The sequence below is a fragment of the Strongylocentrotus purpuratus genome, unplaced genomic scaffold, assembly GCF_000002235.5.
Source record: "Strongylocentrotus purpuratus isolate Spur 01 unplaced genomic scaffold, Spur_5.0 spur5_scaffold_6, whole genome shotgun sequence".
Taxonomy (NCBI): Eukaryota; Metazoa; Echinodermata; class Echinoidea; order Camarodonta; family Strongylocentrotidae; genus Strongylocentrotus; species Strongylocentrotus purpuratus.
This window is the reverse complement of record NW_022145612.1, coordinates 34,096,753-34,121,432: the sequence shown is the minus strand read 5'-3', so window position 1 is coordinate 34,121,432 and position 24,680 is coordinate 34,096,753. Positions and strand designations below refer to the sequence as shown.

General features: G+C 37.2%; 1 protein-coding gene across 1 annotated transcript in view; it reads left to right on the top strand.

Annotated features, from left to right (window-relative positions):
• Positions 1-24,244, top strand: part of LOC585512 (cyclin-T1) — a 34,409-nt gene extending 10,165 nt beyond the window's left edge. The window contains exons 2-10 of the mRNA XM_030973112.1: positions 3,836-3,917; positions 7,454-7,582; positions 10,517-10,577; positions 11,737-11,799; positions 14,068-14,113; positions 15,682-15,772; positions 17,699-17,771; positions 19,151-19,227; positions 19,667-24,244. Coding sequence (XP_030828972.1) covers positions 3,836-3,917; positions 7,454-7,582; positions 10,517-10,577; positions 11,737-11,799; positions 14,068-14,113; positions 15,682-15,772; positions 17,699-17,771; positions 19,151-19,227; positions 19,667-22,033 — 2,989 coding nt within the window. The 3' untranslated portion in view covers positions 22,034-24,244. The remainder of the gene's footprint in view (positions 1-3,835; positions 3,918-7,453; positions 7,583-10,516; positions 10,578-11,736; positions 11,800-14,067; positions 14,114-15,681; positions 15,773-17,698; positions 17,772-19,150; positions 19,228-19,666) is intronic.
• Positions 24,245-24,680: the final 436 nt, after the last annotated feature.

The window sequence follows — 24,680 nt, the reverse complement described above, 5'->3', positions numbered from 1 at the left end:
CCAATTAAACTAATTAGCATGTTATCTCATCAACGGGTGTACGAAATTTGGAGAACAAAGGTGTTTTCTCATCAGCAACTTCATCACAATCATTTGGTATAGTTAGTTTTCTCTGCCAAAGATGGGACTACGAAACTTTTTTTTTAGATGGTTAACTGGCCCTTGCCCCACAGTCTAAATCGTTCAGACATCCTACCGTTGGATGCATGGTAAAATCCCTTTAAAATACATCGCATAACAGCATATCACATATCCCACACATACCATACAGGGAATAATTTTCCTCAAATTTTTTTATTAGCAATTTCAGCCGATGGATAAATATTTCAAATGAAATTCTGTACATTTCTATGGAAGAAAACTGCTACACAAAAGATATTTTGTATAGCAGTCATGCAAAAATGCATAGCAAATTGCGATGCGATACCAGGAAAATTATTCCCTGCCATACATACCATACCATGCCAGAGTCACTGAAGAACCACATTTGCAATGGAAAATAAATCCTAAAATATCACATTTTAGCGATGTAATCGGCGGTCCCGCTACCCGAATCTGAAAAATCGAGTATCTTACAAGTGTCTGTAAGAAATATGGTTACCATGAAATGAGCTTTATTTCAAGTATTTTTCAGATTTAAAGCCCGATTTTGTGTTAGTCGCAAGCTCAAAAGTATCTCACCGCATGTATTAAATCAATGCAGCCGGACACCGCAACGCACACATGATATCTCTGTCTAATTCAGATTCCAATTTCCGATCACCGCAGTACTAGTTTTCAGCCTGGTGAGCTCCTGGGAGCTCCGGCGTGGGATACCTGCTCCGCCCACTAGTGCTATAGATCAGCGCGGAAATGCACGGCGCGTGCGTGCGCGCTTCCTATTGACTTTGTACATGCGGCCGATAACTCCCTCCGAAACAGTGAAAATTGAAATGAATATTGTCATGGCAATTCGTGATTTTTTTCTGGGATTCTTTTTTTGTTTAAATAATAATAATATTTGCTTCATGATTTAAACAAAAAATGATGATAAATAGGAAGTAAAGGTCCAAAAGATAGGATTTTGTCTTAAAGTAGGTAGACTATTCATTGATTTCAAAAAATTACTTTATTTTCATTATTGCAAAGTTAAAAATTTGATTCGACAAGGTTACCAAAATTCAATGCTTGGAAACATTTGAAGTAATGATTATTATAAATTACAAAATGCTTAAATACAGCCCCGGCATAACACCTGAAGAGCTTTCCAAACGCTGTTGAGATGTGTGAGATCACAGTATGGACATGATTTGCACAAGCGGACGATGTCCCATGACATCTCTCACATTTTCAGTGCCTGTGTTTTCATCTTCTCTTGAGTTCTTTCTCTTACTTCACTACCGTCAGGCTAAATGTATAATCTATTGCCTCATGCGCATGGATTTATTTTGATGAAAATGCAGCGATGCAAAAATAAAGGAATCTGTTGCTTGTAAACAAAATAAGACGCCATTGTATATTCAGCTGGACACATCGCGGTATGTTCGGAGTTTCAAGAGGGAACAAATGCCGTCCTTAATATCATTCCAGGGGGTTTTCAATTTGAAAGTCTGGTTTCTTTGATTGTTAATTAACCCCTATCCTGTGTATTTACAAGCAAAAGATTTTAGTTATCAGAATCGGGTCATATCCCCTTTTGCATGGTTTGACATGCCACTTGTACGATGGCCATCACTTAGCTTACCAGTTTCTAGTGATACAATAGTTTACATACTTGTGATTTTCTTTGAATTTCGCCTTTAAGTGGCCGAAAACCCCATCCTTTACTCTATTAAGGTGTCTGAACGATTTTTCAATTTTCAATTTGGGATCGTTTTTCACCATTTTTGTTTGATATTTGAATAAAAAATGTAATCAGAATAATGCATTTCAAATTTCAAGTCTCACCGATGTTTCTATCAAAAGAGTTATTTATTAACCGTGCGCCGGGCGATTTTTACCAAACAGTCCCTGACTTTTGGCGCCGGGTAAGACGGGGAAAATGAGTACCCGGCGCCCAGTTTGGGAGAATTAAAATTTCCTATTTCAGGAACTTCCACATATCTAGCACTAAATGCTCACCAATGTGACAAAAACTTTCTTCATACGAGTTAAATGTGGACTAAATGAACCCTAACAAATCATTTTATAATGAGAATCCTAATTGAAATCGCACCGAAATAATTGCAGCACGACTACGAGCGGCCGCTAATGTATATCTCCTACTCCTAGCGCCACCGCTAGGGATTAAGCAACAATCTCACTCTGTCTAAAAGTTTGACTTCGTTGTGAAAATCTTACTTTGAAAAACGATTCTCAAAATTCAGTATACATGGCCTAATTAATCACAATCCAAACTTTGATTTCACAATTCTTTTCATGGAAACTATATACAAATTGTGGCAATCATGATGGATAGATCACAATTTCGTAATTTTGCGCACAAAGTCCGATCGCCGATCAATGAAAATGATCAGGAAAAAATTGGTAAAAAACAAATATTTTAATATTTTTTAAAAATAAATATGCCAACAATTTTTAAGTTTTGGGCTATCAAATACTAAAAAAAATGCATAGCTGTAGACCGTGTTTGTAGATATTTAGTGTTTTTCATGACTTTGAAATTAATGACATTAGTCTGGGAGGAGAGGTAAAAAATGCGAGCCGTCACTTTGAATTATAATTTAAGCATGCAATTTGTTTTCCATTGTCATTATAATCCAAGATGGCGGCTTGCATGTTCTGCTTCTTCTCTTAGACTAATATTATTAATTTCAAAGTCATGAAAAGGCACTTCACATCAACAAACATGGTATACAACAACTCCAAATGACAAAATAATCCCAGCTTTGCATGTTTATTTAGTAATTGCTGGCCTAAAACTTGACAAATTTCAATTTATTTATTTTTATTTTTTTATATATTTTTTTTAATAAGTTTTTTTTTAAATATTTGTTTGTATTCTCCCCTTTCAATCAGATTAAAGCCACGACTTACAGGGTTAATTTATAGTGTACTGATATAGACTTATGACAATGAATAATGAATAAGTAAAAGGTAACGGTTAACAAATGATTTAAAAGAATGCATATTTTCATCAATTTTGGAAACGGCTCCTGGTTCTCTAAAAAAAAAATTAAGAACCGGGAGCCACTTTTTCAGATATTTTGCTCCCGGTCTGCTTTGTCTTAATAAAAGGCTTGGGTATACGATTAAACGTTTACTCAAAACGGGCCTAATGTACTTATGTACATGGTTATGAAATTTACCAAAAACAAAAGCAGTATTTCAGCCACGTAAGACCGAATGCTACAATGGTTTGCAGTATTATCTTTTATGTACTAAAACAAACAGACAATGGAAACCAGTGCGCATCAAGCTCCGGGAATACATGGCACATCCAACAAAACAAGGATTTTTTTGTAAAAGTTGTTACTGTAGTAACAGTACTGCATACTAAACCATCGCGCTCATTGGAAAGTCAGACCGCATTGATTGGCATTGTTTGCATGACGACATGAGAAGAGACTATACGGCATTGGATCAAAATTGTACAGTTTATGGAAATGATTATTTAATGAAGTAGCATTGCAATTTAAACTTTATTTTTGTGAAATATTGACTTCAGCAATTTATGTTGCTGAGAAACGGTGGATTTTTTTTCTTTGTATATCTGTTTAGTGAATTTTCTACACGTGTAGTGGTGGTTCGTTCGTGTACACTGATACACATGTGCACGGTCAAAGCACTAGCTGTTATCGGAAAGTAAATGTTAATTATTCAATCTAAAATATTTCCTTGACATTTATTTATTCAGATTTCAATTGTGTATCAACACAGCCATTGTATACATGCACAGATTTTACATGTTCCACTCGTTCACAAAGTTTCCACGCAATGTAAGTATAACTCAGATAATTAAGTCCCATTTCATGGATAGTTTCCTTTTTAGAAGTTCTGCATTTTTGCAATTGGGAGCTCTGTTATTTAAAACAGTTAAAAGGGCTCCCAGTTCGATGGTGGCATTTTTAGTTTCATCTTTATGAGGGCTACCTCCCACAGCTTAACAAAATTCATTAGAGTTTTATTGTCTTTTCTCTAAAAAGTCAAAATGTGGTCTCCCAGCGGTCACCTTAAAAAATAATGTTTTTTGTGTACAGCTACCGTACTAACATTGTCTAATACTATCAGTCTTGGAAAGTTGAATTTTTTCCACTAAAAAAAAGTGAGGGGACGTGAATCATGGATGCACATTTTTTTTTGTACCGTAAATCCCTGTGTATAAGGCGCACTTTTTATCTGTCGGGGAAAAATCAAAAGTTGGGGGTGCGCCTTATACACAGGTACAGGATATTTTGAGTCCTCAAAATGCTACTTTTTAGTGGTTTTCAAAAATCTCTGTGTCTCAACATGAATTACATAATGCAAATAAAGAATAGAATCTATTATTTGAAGTAAAACTACGTTCCTAATTTGAAGAGAAGAGATTTATTTTTTTTCAGTTTCATAAATTATTCCCTTCAAAAAGCACTTTGCTGGCCGAAGCTCTCCCGTGTCTTCAGCTCGCTCACCTGTATCATGCAGCTCACTTACACGGGGCAGATTTGGTATCCTACCACAATGTGCGGTGTAATACGAAATTGCGACTTTAACTTGCGCAGTTGCGTTGCGCGGCAGCTAGCTCCGCAAGTAACAATCTTTCACGTCCCTTCTTTTACTTTTTGGCGATGCAATGGTACGGACTTGGATCTAAATTTAGATTTTATTAGAAAATAAGTTATGCAGTTTATTTTCGTCTTCATATCAACAATGCAACTTGAAATTGTCGGTAAGTTGTGTGGAGTTATTCTAGAATTGTCCTGTACCATTTTCTAGTCATCCTACCGTTCATAGTCCCATATGTTCAACTGGACGTGCTGTTTTGACCGCTGGATTTGGTTGTTGTTGCGCAAAGGTCTAACTTGGTTCACAACCACTTCAACTGTGCCACGTAATAACATGAAAGTATTTCCGAAGGCTGAACTAAGACTGGATCTGATCTGGTTTTATCAAAAAGCAAAAAAATCTAAAAGAATTTCCATTTTTGTTTTTCTTCCTGATTTTTTTTTTATTTTTTTTTTTATTATTTTTTAAGTTTTAAAAATAGGGGTGCGCCTTATACACAGAGATTTACGGTATATCTTTATTCTTTCTACCTTGTAGAACCCAAGCTTAGTTGCCACGCCCAATCCTGAGATACCAACCAGTACGATTTAATCATATTTTTAATGATTTTTAAAAGTAAATACGATGGTACGATTTTCCTCAATAAAATAAGATTTTCCACAACAACAACAACAAAAATTTGGAGGGGGCGGGGAGGTATTCTGTGTGTGTGTGTGTGTGTGTGTGCCATTATCAATGGCGAAATGCCCATTCTGTCCTGTAATCCTTCATGCATTCTCACATCGGCAATTTCGGGATGTTTATTGGTTCATCAAACACACCAGTCATGACGAAATCATGCATATTCAACCAATGATCCATAAAAAAAATCTTCCTGTAATATGTAGGAACTGTAAGAGGCATTGATCCATGTTTTTTTTTTAAATACAACTTTTGGGCTTAAAGAAAACAGTTTTTGAACTCCAGAGGTTGGCAGGTCTGCCAATCACGGCATACACAACTACATTAAAGATTATGACCAATTTATGGTGTCCGATATAAATTAATACTTGAATTATTTACACATGTACATGGTACCCATTGTACGCATTATGGGTACATGTATGTCTCTGTGAGAGTACATGTACTCCTTTTTCAATAAAAAAAATAGCATAGATGAACATAGTTATAGAGGATGAATATAAAAAGGGAAATGCTTGGCAAAAGATGGCAAAATTATGGCAGGAAGTGACAAAATAGATGTGAACAATGTTATACCTGATGCAGAAAATGAACAAACATTCTCATAACCATTTTAGCCACCAGGATTAGCACTCATATGCATAAATTTAAAAAAATAGACAAATCAGCCAGGATGTCAAGAGACAAAATTTGGATACTACCTCTCTGTTGGGACCAAAATGCATTCAACAGCATGTTAATGACTGCCTATACTAATTATGCTCATATTGCTCATTCACAATCCAAATATATCAAAAATGTAAAGAATTACTATCCATCCAATTTCAAAATTTCCCAAAACTTTGCATTACCTTTAAGGGATAACGGTATTAATGTAAATTAAGGCTCGAGTACACTCCCAGGCTTACAGGCGAATACTCGGACGCCATGTTTTTTTATGCCTCCGTCACGAAGTAGCCGGAGGCATTATGTTTTGGGGTTGTCTGTCCGTCCATCCGTACGTACGTCCCGTTCTCGTGATGGGGTCATCTGAAGAACCAATTGATGGATTTCTGCCAAACTTTGTTCATGTATGTTTCTTGTGGAGCCGATGAATTGATTAGATTTTGGGGTCATGAGGTCACAGAGCTGATTATGTAAGCAAAAACAGTTTGTGATTGCGTTATCTCAAGAACCGATGGATGGATTCCTGCCAAACTTTGGTCATGTATGTATCTTGCAGAGTCGATGAATTGATTAGATTTTTGGGTCACGAGGTCAAAGGTCACAGGGCTCATTATGTATGCAAAAATAGCTTGTGATCGCATTATCATTAGAACCGATGGATGGATTACCATCAAACTCAAGACATGTACATGTATGTTGCAGAGCCAATGAACAGAGTAGATTTCGGGGTCATGAGGCCAAATATCAAAGGGTCATACATATACTGTACATGTACATGTATATGAGAAAAAGCATATAATCACGATATTCTGAGAACCTGTTAATGGACTACAATCGAACTTGAATTTGAAAAAATTCTTCTGTTTTGGTTTGTAAAATTGCTCTATGACGGAGGCATCATTTTCGACTGCACGCAGTCGGAAGTTCCATCAGTTTTTAAAAAATAAAAAAAATTGCCACCATCATACTACGACAGAAGTATCCTGGGTCCATCTCCAAAAACTCCCGCGATGTAACTTTGATTTGTAGTTTAAGGTGCCAATTTAATAATAATAATAATAGTAAACAATGCTGTTTTTAAAATCCAAAGATGACAGACTACTTTTCCTCTGAGTTCAAACAGAAATCCGGACATTTGGTCCCAACTTCTGAGTGGTGAGTTGACAGTGATTGAGCTGGGAAACATTTTACCCACGGTACCATGCCGGCAGTCTCCCGGGCATGGTTAAGCCTCGGTCTGGACAGTGCCAAAAAAACGAAAAAAATGGCTGCCAAATATTCGAGTAGGAGAATCGTACTCAAGTAGTTGTCAACAGTGCGGGTACTCTTCGCAGCCTTTTAATGTTTTGTTCACTTTCAAATTGTTTGATAGAAAGTAGTTCAAACTGTCATCTGATGAATTTATATCTTTGTTTCTTTTTAGAGCATATCTGCGGCATGTCTTTTTCTTGCTGCCAAAGTTGAGGAGCAGCCCCATAAGCTTGAACATGTCATTCGAGTGGCCCATGCATGCTTGCACAGAGGAGAACCACCCCTGGACCCAAGGAGTAATGTAAGTATCCTAGTAACATTTTGAAAATGATAATCAGATACTTTGATGGCTTCTTTTTATCTTACAGCTTAAAAAGCATGTACTGTATAATGTATATGTTTGGAAGTAAACGCAAAATAGGGACATGACAGCTTAAAGTACTCTAAGGGACTTGGTATTGAGGATTAATGCCTTACCAAAGGGCACCAGCACATCGACTTCGTTACAAACCCGGGACATCTCGATTCAGAGATGCCATTTCTCCAGGCTTTCTCCGGAATTCAACTCTTGAAATAAGCGGGTGCAAGGCGCAAATTTGCGCCCATAGAACCACCAACTGCGCCGTAAGTCATCTGAAACTAGCTGTGAAAATATGCTCATAAAATATTATGACAGAAACAATACATGAGAGAGGCGGGCGAATTCGCCCCGGAAATACCAAAAGGAGCCGAACGAGCTACGAGCGACCGCTAGCTTTGTATTCAGTCAGTGTGTGCATTTCTTGGTTGGCGCGTACGTGCGGGGCTGAATCTCTGTGTAAAATCTTTTTAAAAATTTGGTCGTGAATAACTTGACCCATACCTTACCATGTCGCACATACGCGAAAAACACATACATTTCGCGGTTGCAAAATGGAGCATAGGGAACAAGTTTCTTGCAGTCAATTTTTTTTTTCTGATGGTCGATTTTGTTTTGATGGATCATTAGCTGAACCTTGGCGATTCTTTTAACCATAGCAAAACGGCAATCTATTTCCATCATGATTGCTGCGATTTTTATATAGTTTTTTTGTGGATAGAAGTATGAAATCAAAGCTTATTTTGTGATTATTCTGGCCATGTTTACTGAATTTCGATAATCATTTTTCAAAGCAAAGTTTTCACAAGAAAAATTATCGTGACTGACAGTATGTACATGATAGTATAAATACTATGATACTAGTACTTGATGATACAGTTCTTGCATCAAATCATTCCATTAAAACTTAAGTTATTCAACTCATTCGCGACAATGGTTCTCAAAATATGATCATGCATGACGCTCTTAAAAGCGAGAATCCAGCTGTTAAGGCCAGGAATACAACATTCATTTGACAGGGAAATGCATTTTATAAGGGACAATTTTTTTGCTAAATGCCTGAGATTTACATCAAATAAATGGAAATTAAATTTTTATGAAACATTCTTCGCTGATCTTAGGCTGTTTCAAAGTGTGATAGTGCATATATTTATTCAGAAATATCCTTGTTTCATGCACTGATTGTAATATATGGATGGAAATGCCCTTCATGGTAGTGGAACAGATCACACTTCTAGACATTGGGCTTTGGGCTTGCAACCCGGCCCCCCCACTCAGTGTTATTTAGGGTACGCATATGCGTGTTCCAACCGACCCCCCCTTTTCAGCAAAAGTCCGGTGTGTAAAGTCAATACGGCTCGACCTTTTTCTTTTGTATACGAGCCTTTTTCAGCACCCCCCCTTTTCAGCAAAAGTCCGGTGTGTAAAGTCAATACGGGTCGACCTTTTTCTTTTGTTACGAAAAGGACATTTTGGCAACACGCGTGCGGTCATTTCGGAACCTGAGTGGGGGGGCCGGGGCTTGCAAACAGTGCCTCCTGGTTCATCCAAGCGTGAACACATACCACACAAAAATGATACCAAATCATTTGGAATAAAACGCTCTTTTATAAGAAGTATAATGATTTACTGTGCATAGAAGATTTTTAAAATAGTTAGCAATTTTCTAGGTGTAAACTTTTTTTGACTCACATGGTATAATAGCCTAGGCCTAATTTTCAAAATTAAATACATCTGATATGCATCTGGTAAAATTGAGTATTTGGGGCAAAGATTTTTGGTCAAAACGTTTGAACAGGAGCGCCTATGCAGAGATGCAACCAGTACGATTAAATCATATGTAGTACGATAATACAAATCACCTTTAAACTTTTTTTTTAAAACCCATAACAACAGCGGAATCGCATAGAAACATGTACATTGTATAAGTAAACCCCCGCCACCCCAACAAAAACTTTGCTTTACAATTTTCTCATTAAATTTTACTGGCCCTGGGCCAACAGTGTAATGAGGTACCCGAGTACACTACCAGGCTTACAAGCGAATATTCGGACGCCATGTTTTTTTTGTTGTTTTTTTTATTTGTTTGTTTTTTTTGCCACCACCATACCACTGGAATATAGAGGGATCAAAATCTCTTTGGAATGGATTCCAAGTCACTGTGGGATAGTGGGAAATGAAAAGGCAGACTTCTACGCGAAAAAAGCTCTAACTCAGGAAATTGAAATGCATAATAAATTGACGTTATTTGAAAAGACAAGTTTAATTTTTAACAGTTCAAAGTTACTTTGGCAAGAAAGGTGGAATGACACCCAATCGGCATTAAAAATCCTTCAGCCAAATGTTATCTCACAATATTCTTGTAAATTGGGAAGAAAAACTGAAAATATTCTTAGGCGACTACGCCTGGGAGTGTCTGGACTCAACCAGGACCTCCTACGTTTGGGCATCCACTCCACAGGTTTCTGTGACAGCTGTCCAACAATAGAAACGGTCAGACATTTTTTGATAGAATGTCCAAAGTATATAATAGAAAGGGTCATGTTAATGTCAGAAGTTAATATTTCCAAGGAAGAGGACATTATGATATGTTTACGAAAAAGTGCCTCTTGCAAAAACCTCAGACCGTTACTTGCAAGTTTAGGAAATTGTTATGACTCTCAGTAGCATCTCTGTTGGTAACAAAGCCACTGCTCTACCACTGAATCAATGTACATGTAGGTGAAACTAAATCAGAAATAGTTTTGGGGACATGATATGTATATCTAACTGCAATATTCATGATGATGGAGATAGGAAAGTTTATACATATTAATGATGAAATCCAGTGTAAAGCATGAATCTTTGTTTCTGTGTCTGTTTTTTCCTCGTTATAAGGCATACGCTCAGCAAGCTCAGGAGCTGGTAATCAATGAAAGCATCATACTCCAAAGTCTTGGTGGGTATATTCATGTAAAATGTTTGTTTCACTTTGCCAGTGGAAGATTCTTAAACCAATTTTTAGTACTCGCATTACAGTATTTTGAAAATAAAAAATAATTTTTCATTGTTATCCTGTTAACCCTATCTAGCCGGGGGGGGGGGGGGCTTTAGAAGCCCTCCCCCCTCTACATTTTTTTTCGCGATTATTTTTTAATGCAAAAGCACCTTACGCATCTTTTGAAACAAATTTTTCAAAAATCGGACCTACCGTTACAAAGTCACGTGACCTTTTGGTTGTGCATGTCAGCCCGAAAATCGCTCATTCGCACACATCAGTCACAGAACTAAGGTCACAGAAACACAACATAAAATACTTCATAATTTAGTTCCTGGTGACCTGTGATGAAAGCTGAATATACTGTATTGATGCAAAGACCAAGAGACAGAGTGCCTAATGGGAGCATCAGACTGTCAACAAAGAGTATTGTGGGGAGGTTTTGGGGGAGTTCAGGAAGATATTTCATTGCAAGAGGCCTGGGCCCATATTCAATTCAATACTTCGGTACAAAATTTACAATTTTTATTTAGTATTTGGCTTAGATTTAGATTTTGTCTTACGTAAGTATAAGTCTAAAATGCAATTTGAATACGAGATAAGTCAATTACTTAACTTAGCCAGTTACTTATGCTAAGTATTGAATTGAATACCGGCCCAGAGCTCTTTCAATCAGTTCAGTGGCACCTGCACCTAAGCAATGAAACAGTCCACAATTCCATCATGGTAACCAACCATTTGATAAACTGCCCCTCACCCTCCCTACAGTCTAGACCTTTTTCTCTGTGGCTATTGGTTGTTCCCCAAGCTGAGAGAGAAATCAGAGAATGGCAAGGTCAGTTAATATGTTAATGACACTTAAGAGATGAAGGAGGCTTTGACAAGGGTCTTGGACACCTTCAAAGGACTCCATAGACGCTTGCACTAAGTTACTTGAGCATTACAACAAGTGAATTGAAGTCAGAGGATCCCACCTTGAAGCAGATTTATAGAGTTTCTTACTTGTATGAAAAACATAAATTTCTCTCCTGAAAAATCTAAAAATTTCTGGAATGCACCTGATAGTTTGTGTAATTCTACATTTGTTAACTTATCATGATAAACTATTGAATCTTTGCAGGTTTTGAAGTAGGTGTTGTACATCCACACACACATGTTGTCAAGTGCACTCAGATGATAAGAGGTAAGTTGAGGTTTATGAACATTAACGGGTCGAGTCACATGAAGAAAAATTTTACAAAAACGTTCCACCTGCCAAATCCAAACTTAAATGATGATTATAAAAGAATGATATCAATTTATATTTGAAAAGTTGGAGGAGCTCTAGAAAAAAAAAGATCCTGACAAAATCCTGGAAAAAAATTTCCAAGGTTCACACAGTTTATTATGTGAATGTAGAAAGTGGCACAATAGAGCAAAAATTTTGTTTTGCACTCGATGATACTCAATTGTTTAAATTTATGAGATTTGTTTTCCCCTCCACCATTATTTTTTTTTTTTAGATACTCATGCCAAGTGTCTTAAATAACTTGTTTATATAAAGAGATGTTTAACAATTACCTGTACTTTACTTAGCAATAGAATATTTTTATTTTTTGTGAAAAGAAGTGGAACATTTTTGTAGCACGGGCCAACAACAAAAACTGAATGTGAAATTATGTTTATTTCATAATTGCAGGGAAAAGGAAACGACCCTTTTTGTTTAAACCTCACAATAATACTATATTTGACACATCTGTGCAGAAGCAAAGAAATGACAGCTGACATGAATATAAAACAAGATTCTTTAACAAATTGACATGTTCTATGGTAGATTATTAGGTTTTTTCACCATTACTTGAATGGCATTTTTCATTTTTCATTTTTTTCCAATGCAGATGTGACTAACAATTTTCATGTTCTTAAAAGATTCATATTTTATAATTATGCCATTTCTGTTAAAACTTTATAAGAAAAATTGCAACTTTTGCTTCTTTTCTTTTTAAGCGGCTATTGTGTTGAAAGAGACATGCCGTTAATCTCTGTGTATACGACGCACCCCTATTTTTAGGGCCAAGGGGATTTTTTTTTTTTTTTTGTTGTTGCCCGACTCCGTAGCCAGCAAGCCAGGTCCGTGTTCAAAAACCCACGCGGGAAAGGACCTTCATTTTACTGCGAGGTGCAGTTGGAGGTGCCAATTTTTGCTTGTGACGAAATGATAGTAACAATGAAGTTATCAGAATAATGAACTTGTCACAAATAATATTAACAATGAAGTTATCACAATAATAAACATTTAGTTTTTAAAACAAAAGATGACAGACAAATTTTCTTCTAAGTCCAAACAGAAATCCGGACATTCAGGTAGTGTTGTTCTAGTTTCCGAATGGTATGACTGAGCTGGGGGACAATGCCAGGCACAGTGCCAGGTGAAGGGCATAAACCGAACTTTCGAGAAAAAGTGCGTCTTATACACGAAGATTTACGGTATGTCATGGCTGATAAATTCATAAATGAAATTAAACAAACAAGCAACAGCACCATAAAACAGTGCTGTAATGACAAAGGATCTATGAGTGCATAGGTCAAACTATGTCTTTGACCCCTGTTACAGTGAGCAAAAGGCCGGGCCTGTCCTAGCACTGTAAACGCGCATTTGGCCCTGCTCTGGAGGTAGGCCTGGCTTTTTCTCACTGTAAACGCACGCAGGGCCAGGCTGCGGCCCAACTGTTACCCCGAAAGTGAAAGTTCGCCGTGTATAGGAAATCAAAGAAAAGATTCACTGCAAATCGCGCGCGACCGGATCTGCACTGTGACCCCCGGCGCGCCCCCCAAATAATCGTTTGTTTACATGCAGAGTGCCACTCTGACAAAATATTGAAGGTTCCGGGCCAGGCCGTGGCCTGGCCTAGCACTTTAAATGCACAAAATTGCGGGGCCGAGTAGGCCTGGCCTGGCCCTGGCTCTTTTCTCACTGTAAACAGGGTCTTTGACAATCAAATGACATTCAAAATTCTGGTTTAACCTACACTGTATTATCATGTATCGATGTGATCTAAATCTTTTAAGTTATGGAAATTGTGATTTTTTTTAATTTTTTTAATTTTTTTTTTTTGGGGGGGGGGGGGGTCTTTTAACGAAGTGTGCGCAGAATAAGTTGCACATATACCTCAAAACTGGCAGTAGAATATAAAATATATCAATTGCATATTGGCAATATTTTCGAACTGATAGATTCAGGTCACATGTTACTTTCAACAATAGTTTAGCAGTCAATATTCATATTTCTAATCGTCTCCTGTTTCCCTGTCTGTCCCCCGTCTCATGGGTGATATGTTTCTTCACCTGTCTCTCCGTCTGCACCGCCTCTGCTCCTCCTGGGGTCGGGCATTTGCGTGTGGACGCTGGTCTTGGTGTTGGCACCTTCCCATCCATCGGCCCTCTGCTCACCCATTTATGAATGACGGAGTAGCCAGCAAGGACCTGTCGCAGAGCTCCTATTTCTTAGCGACCAACAGGTTGGCTGCCCTAATTGCCTCTGATTGTCAGTTAAATAGTGAAAGTAACCCTTGTTTGTATCAGGATAAAGTGAATTGATACTTAAGTAGCACAAACAAAGTGCCAATTCTATTTCAAGGACGTGAAACTTGACTCAAAGCAAAATTCAACATCTGCAATCATACCTGATGTTAGCTTTGACTACTAGTAATTCAAGATTGAATTCACTTTTATTTTGACATTTTTAAGAGATGTTTGTTTTTTTTAAAAATGAACAGCACAAAATTCAAAGAGAACAGCCTGCATGATAGCTTTGTTAATGTTGGATTTAGCTTTGAGCCACAGTTTATAACTTTTTCATACAAATTTAGAGGCCAGGTAAGTCAGTAAAAATCAATCAGAAATTCATATTTGTTATGTTAAAATGTACTGAGTATATACAGTTAACAACTATATTATTCATACCCTGATGCAAGTTTTGTCATTTTTTAAGTATGTGAAAAATTGATTTGTCACAATTATGTTTCTTGAGAATGTGACACATTAAAGCCTAAGTCAACCAAGGCCAAAATTCAACTAGTCCACCCTTCATTCTTGAGTTATGAAAAACACAGAAAACGTTCACAAGGGGTATGAATAATTTAGTTGTTAACTGTATGTTCTGATTTATTGAGAGTACTTTGGTATAGAAAGCTTAGGATTGCTAAATTGAAATGGCAAGGAGGTATATTCTCTTATCTTTTCATTTCATTTCATTTTGAGTCAAATAAAGGTAATTGGAGGAATTGTTCAAACAACTTTATATGTATACTTTCCTGATTAATAAACATATTTCTTTTTCTGTTCTGTCTAGCCTTTTTTTCCAGGTGCCTGATGTAAATGTATTCAACGACCATCGGAGAATAAATCATGACAAACACCTTTCACCGTTTTCAAAAATCTTTTCTATAGCAATATTTACCTGCTTTCATCACCGCATAGAAAAATTAAATTGTATGTTACATGAAAGATTTTTTGTCCATGGTAGATATAAAGAGGAAAGGATGGGTGGTACATAGACAAAAGCCTTTTTGTAGAATGAAAAGGGAGAGCATTAGGCAGTTTTGGAGGGAAATTGGTTAGAGCGATTTAGTATCCCCACAGAGAAATAAAAAAAACATCAACAACCTATAAGAAATTAAACAAGTTAAAAATTAATTATAGTAAGGAATTATTTTTCATGTTTTTGTGAGCTCTTTTTATAATTCTAATATCAATCAAACTACTCTCACCCAGCAGCAAAGATATCTGCTGGTCTATGATTTGAAGGTGCTACTCAAATTATGCACAGGAATTATTACCAATGTGATGAACATTAATTGCAGTCCAGTTCACAGTATTGGAGGGGGTAGGGTTAAATTGGTAGGATAGGGAAAAATGAATTCCAATAATTTGTGCTAAGAAAGAAACACAAGGACATGATAAATTTCTTACGCTTTGTACCAAAGTGCTCTCATACGTAAAATAGATGTAGGTTCCATCCTCTGAGGTCTGTATGGTGATTTTATCATATATGTAACATCAAATGTTTTGTGTTCTTGATATACAGCCTTCACCTGACCACATTCTGCCTCAAGTACAAGCCTACAGTAGTAGCTTGTGTTTGCATTCACCTAGCCTGTAAATGGACTCAGTGGACGGTAATGACCAATATCTGCTATACTCAGCGCTCAAAATACACGGGGCGATGGGCGATTCGCCCCCGTGAGCTACACAATCGCCTCCGTCAGAGTGCTCACGGGGGCGATTGCAAAATTAAAAATCGCCCCCGTGGAATAAATAAAGATTATCTTTTCTTTTATAACTTTCACAGTTATTCACACTATATTGAGTTTCAACTTTCAAACCTTAAACCAATGAAATGGAACTATGGAAGTTATATTTTAATAGCGTGCATGATTTTTCGCTCGAAATTGAACTCCAGAGGTTGGCAGGTCTGCATAGGGGGGGGGGGGGTGGGCCTCCCAGGCCCTCCCCCCCCCCCCCCCCCCAGTCAGTGTGGTGCTCAAAATAGCCCAGTACAGTAAGGGTTAAGCGTTAGATAAACAATGGTATTCATCACTCTGAAAACATGGCGCAAGGCAATAGTCAGACCAGTAAAGTTCATCACGAAAGCACCATATGTGCGGTGGTCATGCTGCCTTGTATATCCTGATGGTGCAAGTCAAAAAATACTGTATGTGCTACCGGTACTTTCAGAATATTCTTTAAAACTATGAAAATAACACGAATGGGGGAATATCATGACCAAATTACCAGAAAGAAATAATGAAATACCAAGATTTACCAGAGAATTGAACACTGTTCAAGATTAAAATGTTTATGATATGAGCCATGATTAATTATTGGCAGCAAAGGGCAGCAGAGCATCAATACGATGTGGTGGTACCAATCGCATACTGGCTCATTTTCAAAACCTTCCTCCTACCTAGTAACTTGTCAAATGTCCCATTTCTTGACACACTATCGCGTCACTTGCACAATTGAATATTTGTAGTTTTCCTTATTTTTTTTGTCTCTTCCATTGTATTATTTGTTGTTCTATTACTCATTATTAAACCAATTATGAGTATGTTCGAGTGTGTTCATGCATGTTTGATAAATCTACGTGCATGATTAAATTGATTTCTACTGGCAGTGAAAATGATCATAGATGCATTTCTAGAGCAATGAAAATTCATCACTGGATTTTCCCTCTTTTAAAGGGATCCGGTAACTTTGTCTCAGATTCTGAAACAAAATTCTGGATTTAGCTCATGATGCAATGATAATCATAAACCTTTAGGTCAGTCAGGAACCCCATGACTTTTACAAGCCGATCGCCTGTCTGATTATCAAGATATTTATGATTGGAATTACAAATTTTGAAAACCGTTCGCCTGACGGTTTTCATAACACTACAGTCTATTGGGGAAAACGAGTATGGTAAAACCGGTCACTCAAAGATTTTTACTTTTTTGAGGCACTTCTTGATCATTTTAAAGCGCAATTTTTTTAGGGCTTCAATATTACACCATATCACAGACACTGATAACACGTAGGGCCATGTATCTCAGATTTAACATTGTTAAACGATCCCTTTAAACTATTAACCTTTTTCTCTTGTGACATAATATTAGGGCAAGACTTTGGGTGGATTTTTAGGACAGTTACTGCCTTTTATACAATAATTTTGATGTAAGTTTGTAAACTTAATTGGAGTGTGACGATTGGGAACCTACAGGATAGCGGTTTAGCACCTGGTGCGCAGCTGTGACAATTTGAAGGCTAAGGATAGTTGCGGAGGCAGTATGTCTTCCATACACAAGACTGTTAGCGGTTTTGAGACAGGATTTATATTCTAGATAACAACACTACTTGTATTCACAAATTTAAAAAAACAGTTGCGAGTTGTTCAGAACGATCACAACTCTGTTCTAAAGATATTGAAGTTTGTAAGTTAGCAGTTGAATGGAGGACTTACATGTACAATCAGTCGAGATCAATCACACCTCTGCACAGGACGGTCATACGTTGACCTCTATAATATAATTTTGAACATGATATGTATCATTTTACAACTGTAGATTCCTAAGTCCAACGATGGCAAAGGATGGTGGGAGTACGTTGATCCATCTGTTACAGAGGACCATCTCGATGGTAAGTCATGTTCATCCTTGTGTTGACATTTCACCCATAATTGATCGTTTATGCATTTAATGCTTTAAAGTGTTGGAAGTCTTTTTTGTGGTAATGCAAGGGGAGACTTGTTGGGAAGTCACTGGCTAAGGTTTGATGCATCACCAAATCCTCCGCCCACCAAAGGTGGTACCTGGGGCATTATGCTTTTGGGTTGCCCATCTCGTCCAACCCGCTTTCTCGTTATTGTGATATCTCAAGTACCACTTGAGATATGAACTTCAAACTTGATGATTTTATATATCACCATAGGAAGACAATCTGACACAGTCTCAAAGTTAGACTTCATTGTAAAAACTTTACTCTAAAAACGATTCAGTATACATGGCTAGAATAATGACAATCCAAACTTTGATTTGATGCCTCAATTTACGAAACGAAATTGAGATCGTAGCAATAATGATGAAAACAAATAGCAATTCCAAAGTTTTGTGAGGAGGCTGTTGGGCGCAAATTTGTGTACCGATAGCTCTGTGAGCGAAGATATGTCACAGATAATTTCATCCATTTTCTAACCTGAATTTAGGGCAGAGGCATATAGGAGATGCAGTTGCATTTGTATTTTTTTTTTTCAGGTTTAAGGAGCACAATATTTATTAACATTTAGTATTATTGAAGTGCAAGAGTAAAGATAGGGGAAAATGAAAAGTCAACAATTAATTTCTATTTTCTCAGTTATTGATGAAGGAATAGATATGTTTCATAAAGGGATTGTGTGAAAACATTTTTGCAGTGATTACCTATGTAGGATGCATGTATGATTGTATGAACAGTTTTCATAAGAGGAGGTAGAAATATATGACAAAATAATAACAGGGCACATGGGAGAGGACCTTGTTCTAAAGCAGCGACTAAAGTGAATTTGTTGTTGTGAGAGATTTTAAGCTTTGACAAACCTTAAATGATGTTACCAAACAAATAACCCTGGAGTTGCCAAAATGTTAGTGTTATATATATCAGTATTATTGATACAATTCAATCATTGTATTAGCTTTTGCCCTGCCCTGTGACAACTACCCCCCTCCCCTTGTTTCTTTGAAAATGGCGATTGATATGTCTATTAGATGCTCGTTCATATATGACGCGGTAAACTGCCACCAAAAAAAAACAACATCAAAATGCAAATTTTTACGTGTAAATGAAAGGCAACTGTGCACAACAAAGGTTCCACACATATTCACTGAGCTATATGTTATGAGATACAGAAGTGTGAAGCATATGACACTAAAATAAAATCCCAGTGGTTTACCAACTCATATCTGAACGAGGCTTAAGAATGACTTTGCTTTCTTTCATACAATTTGTCAATCGATTAGAATTGCAAACTTTTCATGCTACAGAATTGACAAGAGAGTTTTTATACATCATCGACCGGTGTCCTGCTCGCCTAAAGAAGAGGATTATGGGATACAACAAGGTAAGATTCTACATTTTGAGATTCTCCTGACTAATTGCAGTCGTTTGCAGATTGTTGTGGGTTATTGTAGTCTATTTGCATATATGCCAATATGTAGTACACAAGAAGGAAATTTAGCACTTTTCATTTTTTATTTTTTATTTTCCTTTCTTGTTTTTTGTTTTCTTTTCTTTTCCTTTATTGTTTTTTCTTTCTTTTTTTTCTTTTGTTAGTTGATCTGGGAATATAGTTTATAGACTGTATGTTACCCTGTATTATCACTACAGACAGAGGGTTAAGTATTCTATTTGTGACAAAGTACCTCACTTATTTGACATTGATTTGGTGGCATCAGGTGTGATACTAATGGAACCCAGAATCAAAATGTACTACACATTTTCTGAATTTATAATTGTGTGATTAGTTGACTAAGAGACTGTGTATTTCTTCCTTTTACCAGACTGCGAACTCTGCCAAAGATGCTAAGCGACCGAGATCAGAAGGCCAGTCTAGTACTGACAGTTCACAGCAAGCAGGAACTTCCACTCAGGTTGACAACAAGGCATCCTCTAGCACATCGGTGTACGATTTCTCGTTTGATTCAAAGCCAGCAAGTGGGTTTGACCAGTATTCAGACAGCGAGGATTCAAAATCTGAGGAACCTGCCACCCAAAAGAGTGACAAAACAGTCCTAAAACCAGAGAAAGTCAGGGTAACCATGGAAGAGTACAAGCGAAAAGATAGAGAACGTAAAGAAAAGGATACACTTGCAAAGCAACAGCAACTTTCTTCTGCTGGGGATAAGTCTGAGACGGGTGGATTAGGAGGTAGCAGAACATTACCTAAAGATTTAGTTAAACCCGGGCCAAAGCTTTTACCTGGTAATATTGAAAACATCATTAGTTCAAAAGAAAGAGTACCTCATGGGCTAGAGAAGCTATCCTCTGGACAAGAGCATGTTAACCCGTCTCGTGAAAGATCTCATACAGGTCATGACAGAATACCCCACAATCGTGAAAAACGGCCTCCTTCCCAGGATAAACATCTGTCAGGGTCCAAGAGATCTGTACCGCCCCATGATAAGATGCATTCAGGGCATACAAGAGGACCATCTGGGCCTGAAAGGTTATCCACTGAAAGAAGTTCTGGACTGGAGAAGCCTTTTTCAAGTCATGGGAGAGATCCTGTCGGACCACTTATTCAAGACCAGACTTCTTCAAGCTTTGGGGTCACACCACAGGATAAGGTTGCTGCTTCAGCTCTTGGTTTGACTAAACAGTCCGGAAGTGTGAAACAGAAGGAGCAAAGGAGACCAGAACTTCATGTGCATGCATCTGTAGGAAGTAGTAAAGAATCATTCAATTTGCCAACTGAAAAGACGTTATCAGGTAGTTCAAGTGATGTCTTGAGAAAAGAGCATGGGCAAAGAAGTTATGCTCAGGCAGTTAAAACAGAGAAGGTTGAAAAGGAACACGGCAAGCACAGATCTGAACAACCTCTCACCCTGCATTCAGACAAAGCTGTCAAACACAGAAAATCTGAACCTCCAAAGGAATCCCTTTGCAAAGTGAAAGAAAAATCAGAACCAGAACAAGCCACTCAGGAAACTCTAGATCTCTTAAATCAAATAAGTGCAGAAATCATGAAAGACATTCAAAATGAAACCACAAATCGCCCTGATCCTCTTACCGCTAATCCTGTGCCTGTACTACAAATTCCCAAGAAGGAACAAAGAATAGCGGAAGATTTGATGTTAAAAGACAGATTGCAAGTACCACCTTCTCTACCAACTTCCATTAAACCGACTGAAATGGAGCGCAGGAAGTTTGAGAGTGATGAGATCATTGCTGATGCGGTTTCTCCCTTCGATGCCATTCTTGAAGAAAGGAAAGATCGTCATGAAAGCAAAAAGGAAAGGAGAGAAGATAGAGAAAGAAGGAGAGAAGGTCATAGGTCAAAGAAAGATGACAAAAGGCATAAGTCCCACAAGCACCGTCATCGTTCACCTGGTGCCTCTCACAAACATGGTCTTCAAAATGATATTGGGGAAGGCAGTGGTGACATGGCCCCACCCAAGAAGCAAAGGCTAGAACAAGCAGGTTCTCCACACACCGTCCTGACTACATCCCAAGGTATTAAACTGAAGATTAAATGTTTAGGCAACTCTTTCAATAATGGTAGTGAACATGGAAGAGAGGCTGAGAAGGTAGCAAATACAATCTGTGATTCTCCAGGCAGTGTTTCACTGAAACTGAATTTGAGCAAATTAAGTACCTCTCCTCAAGAACCAGGAAAGGAGAGGGACAGCAATCATCACCACCATCATCATCACAGATCGCACCATAAACACAAATCCCGGCATCACCGGAGCAAAGATGGCCATCGCAAGCTCTCCCACAGCCCTGGACCATCTAGTGCTTCGGATGCTTCACCTGCCATTTCCCCATCCAAGAGGAAATCTGTAGAGATGTACGAGACTGCAGCAACCCTCAACAGTCAATCTTTACTTGACCTGCCTATGCCACCAAGCATTTCTAAAACTTTGTCTCGTCATGCCTCTCCAATAACCAAGCATGGCAAGCGGAAACGAGAATCCAATCCTCCCCTGCCTGATGAAGACGTCCCTCCACCACCACCACCACCACCCCAATCCGATTACATGTTGTCAACAGGTTCTAGCCTTCTACCTATGCAGTTTTCCACCATTGATGCTTCTGCATTGTATGAAAACTTCCAACCCCCTTTACCAAGTGGCAGACCAAGAGATAAAAGACCTCCGCCTCCTCCTATTCCACCACCCCAAAGAAGACCTCCTCTTCCACCCTGACCAGGATCTGGCCATATTACTGCTAAATTTGCTTAGATGTTTATTTTTTTTATTTTTTTATATAGCTTGAAGACAAAAGGTGCTGTGATGTCAAACCAGGTCTTCTCTTGCAAATTTTTTACAAGAATCACCAGTAGGATTGTACACTCGCCTGCATATGAGGTTGCACTGCCAACCTGGTGAAAATGTTTGAGCCATTGCTCTATGTACAAGTGGGAATTATATGTTGCAATGCTTGAGACAAGTTCAATGATGCCCAATGCAGAACGAGTTGTCGGTATTCAATCAGACTTTGTTTTTGTGAAGTTTTCCTTTTGAAGCTATGTGCTGCTTATTGCATTTGGAGAGTTTGTTGTTTGTTTCCTCCCCTCACAAGAAAATTCCTCAAGAGGATCTAGCAAAAGTCTATTCTATGTGATGATATTTATTGGAATACAGTACTCTTTAGAAATACAATTTGTGACCATTTGTGATTCCCACCAGCTCGTGGTTCAGCATCTTGTTCGCATTGATGCATTACTTACATTATTCAGGCATCTTCAAAGAGACCTCCCAAAAAGAGAAATATAGTAAAGTCTAAAAAGTAGAAGAATCATAAAAGTATAAAAACGAATGTACATATCTTGTATTGTGCATTGTAAAATTATGAATTAGTTCAGTTGTGTATGAAAAAGGTTATGTTCAAGCTTTCATCAGACTGTTATATAAACAATGCTTCTCTTTTTGTACTAAAAGGAAAAAAAGATATGAGGGGAAAAAATAAAGAAAAGTGAGGTATCTAAAGAAAAAATAGAGAAATAAATAAGATATGATTGCGGAGATATTGTATAGACAGATTAAATGGTATATGAGGCTATGTTTCTGTATAATATGTAAAGCTGCGCATGGAGAAGAATAACAAACATATTCTCAGGAAAAAAAGTAAGTCTAACTCTACATGTACAGATAAGGAAGGAATAACTTTGAAACATTGGGTATTGGAACATTTCTATAACGTTTAAGATTTTGTTTAGTATATAAATGCATTTATATTCAAACAAGAGAAAAGTCATCTACAACGATATAGTAGCCTTCTACTTTTTCAGAAACTCCATGGAAGTGATACTAGGCAAAGTACATTTATGCTTTATCTACTTACCTTCCTTCAGTTAATTAAGTGTGTAATACTGCTTATGCTGAGGCACGTCATTAATAAAAATCAAGTTTGGACAAACTTTTCAAATTCAAAGAGGCAAAATTAAGAGAGTGATTATTCTCTAGGTTTATGCTCTGTTTCCTGGCTGGTATGTTTTCCTTTGCGAAGAGCCAGTTTAAACATGTATATTTCTTAATGTCCAATTTATTTTAAGCTTCATTAATAAATGTTTTTATATCTGTCTTGTAGAAGAATCATATTCTACAGTCATTTAAGTAATTTATGTTACATGTCCTCCTTATGCACAAGTTGAGGGTATGTATTGTACTTGTAAACAAAATTGTCACAAATCTTTATGGTGAACAAAACTTTCACCAAATTTGAATGATATGAGTATATGGAATGGAAGTTTCCTTTTAATTTTGCCTTCAAGTCAGTAGGAAAAAATGGGTGATGGATTTATAGAGATGATATTGAAATTGTTACACAACATGGATATCAAAAATATGCTTTAGAAAAGATAACAATTTATTTCATGGTTCATATTTCATGCACAATTGCCAGTGCTTATTCATTTATATGTCATGTGAAATTACACAATTCGAATTATCTTGAAAATTGAGTGGTAATTTATTCATCTTTTTTAAGTGCATGTGCTTTATATGTACATGTATTTTGGTGAACTTTCATATGCATTTACATTTGCTGTTGGATTAATTCATGCCACTCTAGATTTTTTCCAAATACATGTAGAGAGAAAGAAGAGAAATGTTAGTTTATACCCTACATTTGTTGGGCCTTCTTGTTTAAGTTTGATTGCAAGCATTGATATGACTTGGGCCAAGATAATTTTCCTCCAGATCTGTGTGTGACATTTACTTAAGGGACATTTGAATGGAAGCTAGTATACATGTATTGCTCCGCTGATTTTGGATTTTTCATATTTTCCTTTCATTCTGTTTCTATTGTCATTTAATTTCTTGGTAATTCGTAGTTACTCTTTATGTTCATTGACAAAATAATTTGAATATGAAGAGAAATAAAACATTTTCAAAGGAAATGGGACAAAATTGAAACCAAATGTGTGCTTTTATTCCTACAAATGTGCCAAATATTAAGTTTCTCTTCATACAACTAATAACTTAAAGGGGATGCCTACCCTGATATTAAATTGGTTTAAATAGAAGCAAAACAAAAAAGAGGAACAGGTCAGTGAAAATTCCAATTAAAAACAAAGCTTTAAATGAAGTTACGATCAATCAAACACAAATTGGCATCTCTGTAACGTATCTTGTGAGCTTCCCTCCCATTTGCTCAGTACTAAAAAATCAATCATACATGCTCCCTAAATATAACTAGTGCAGATGTTTCTTTTCAACCCCTGGCTGTATGAAGAAAAGTTAATGAAATTTAATGTACAGAGCATATTGGAGAGGACCTCGCAATATATGTCACATTATTGCCAGTTTGTGTTTGATCGCAACTTCAAAATCCATGACTTTCCCATTAATT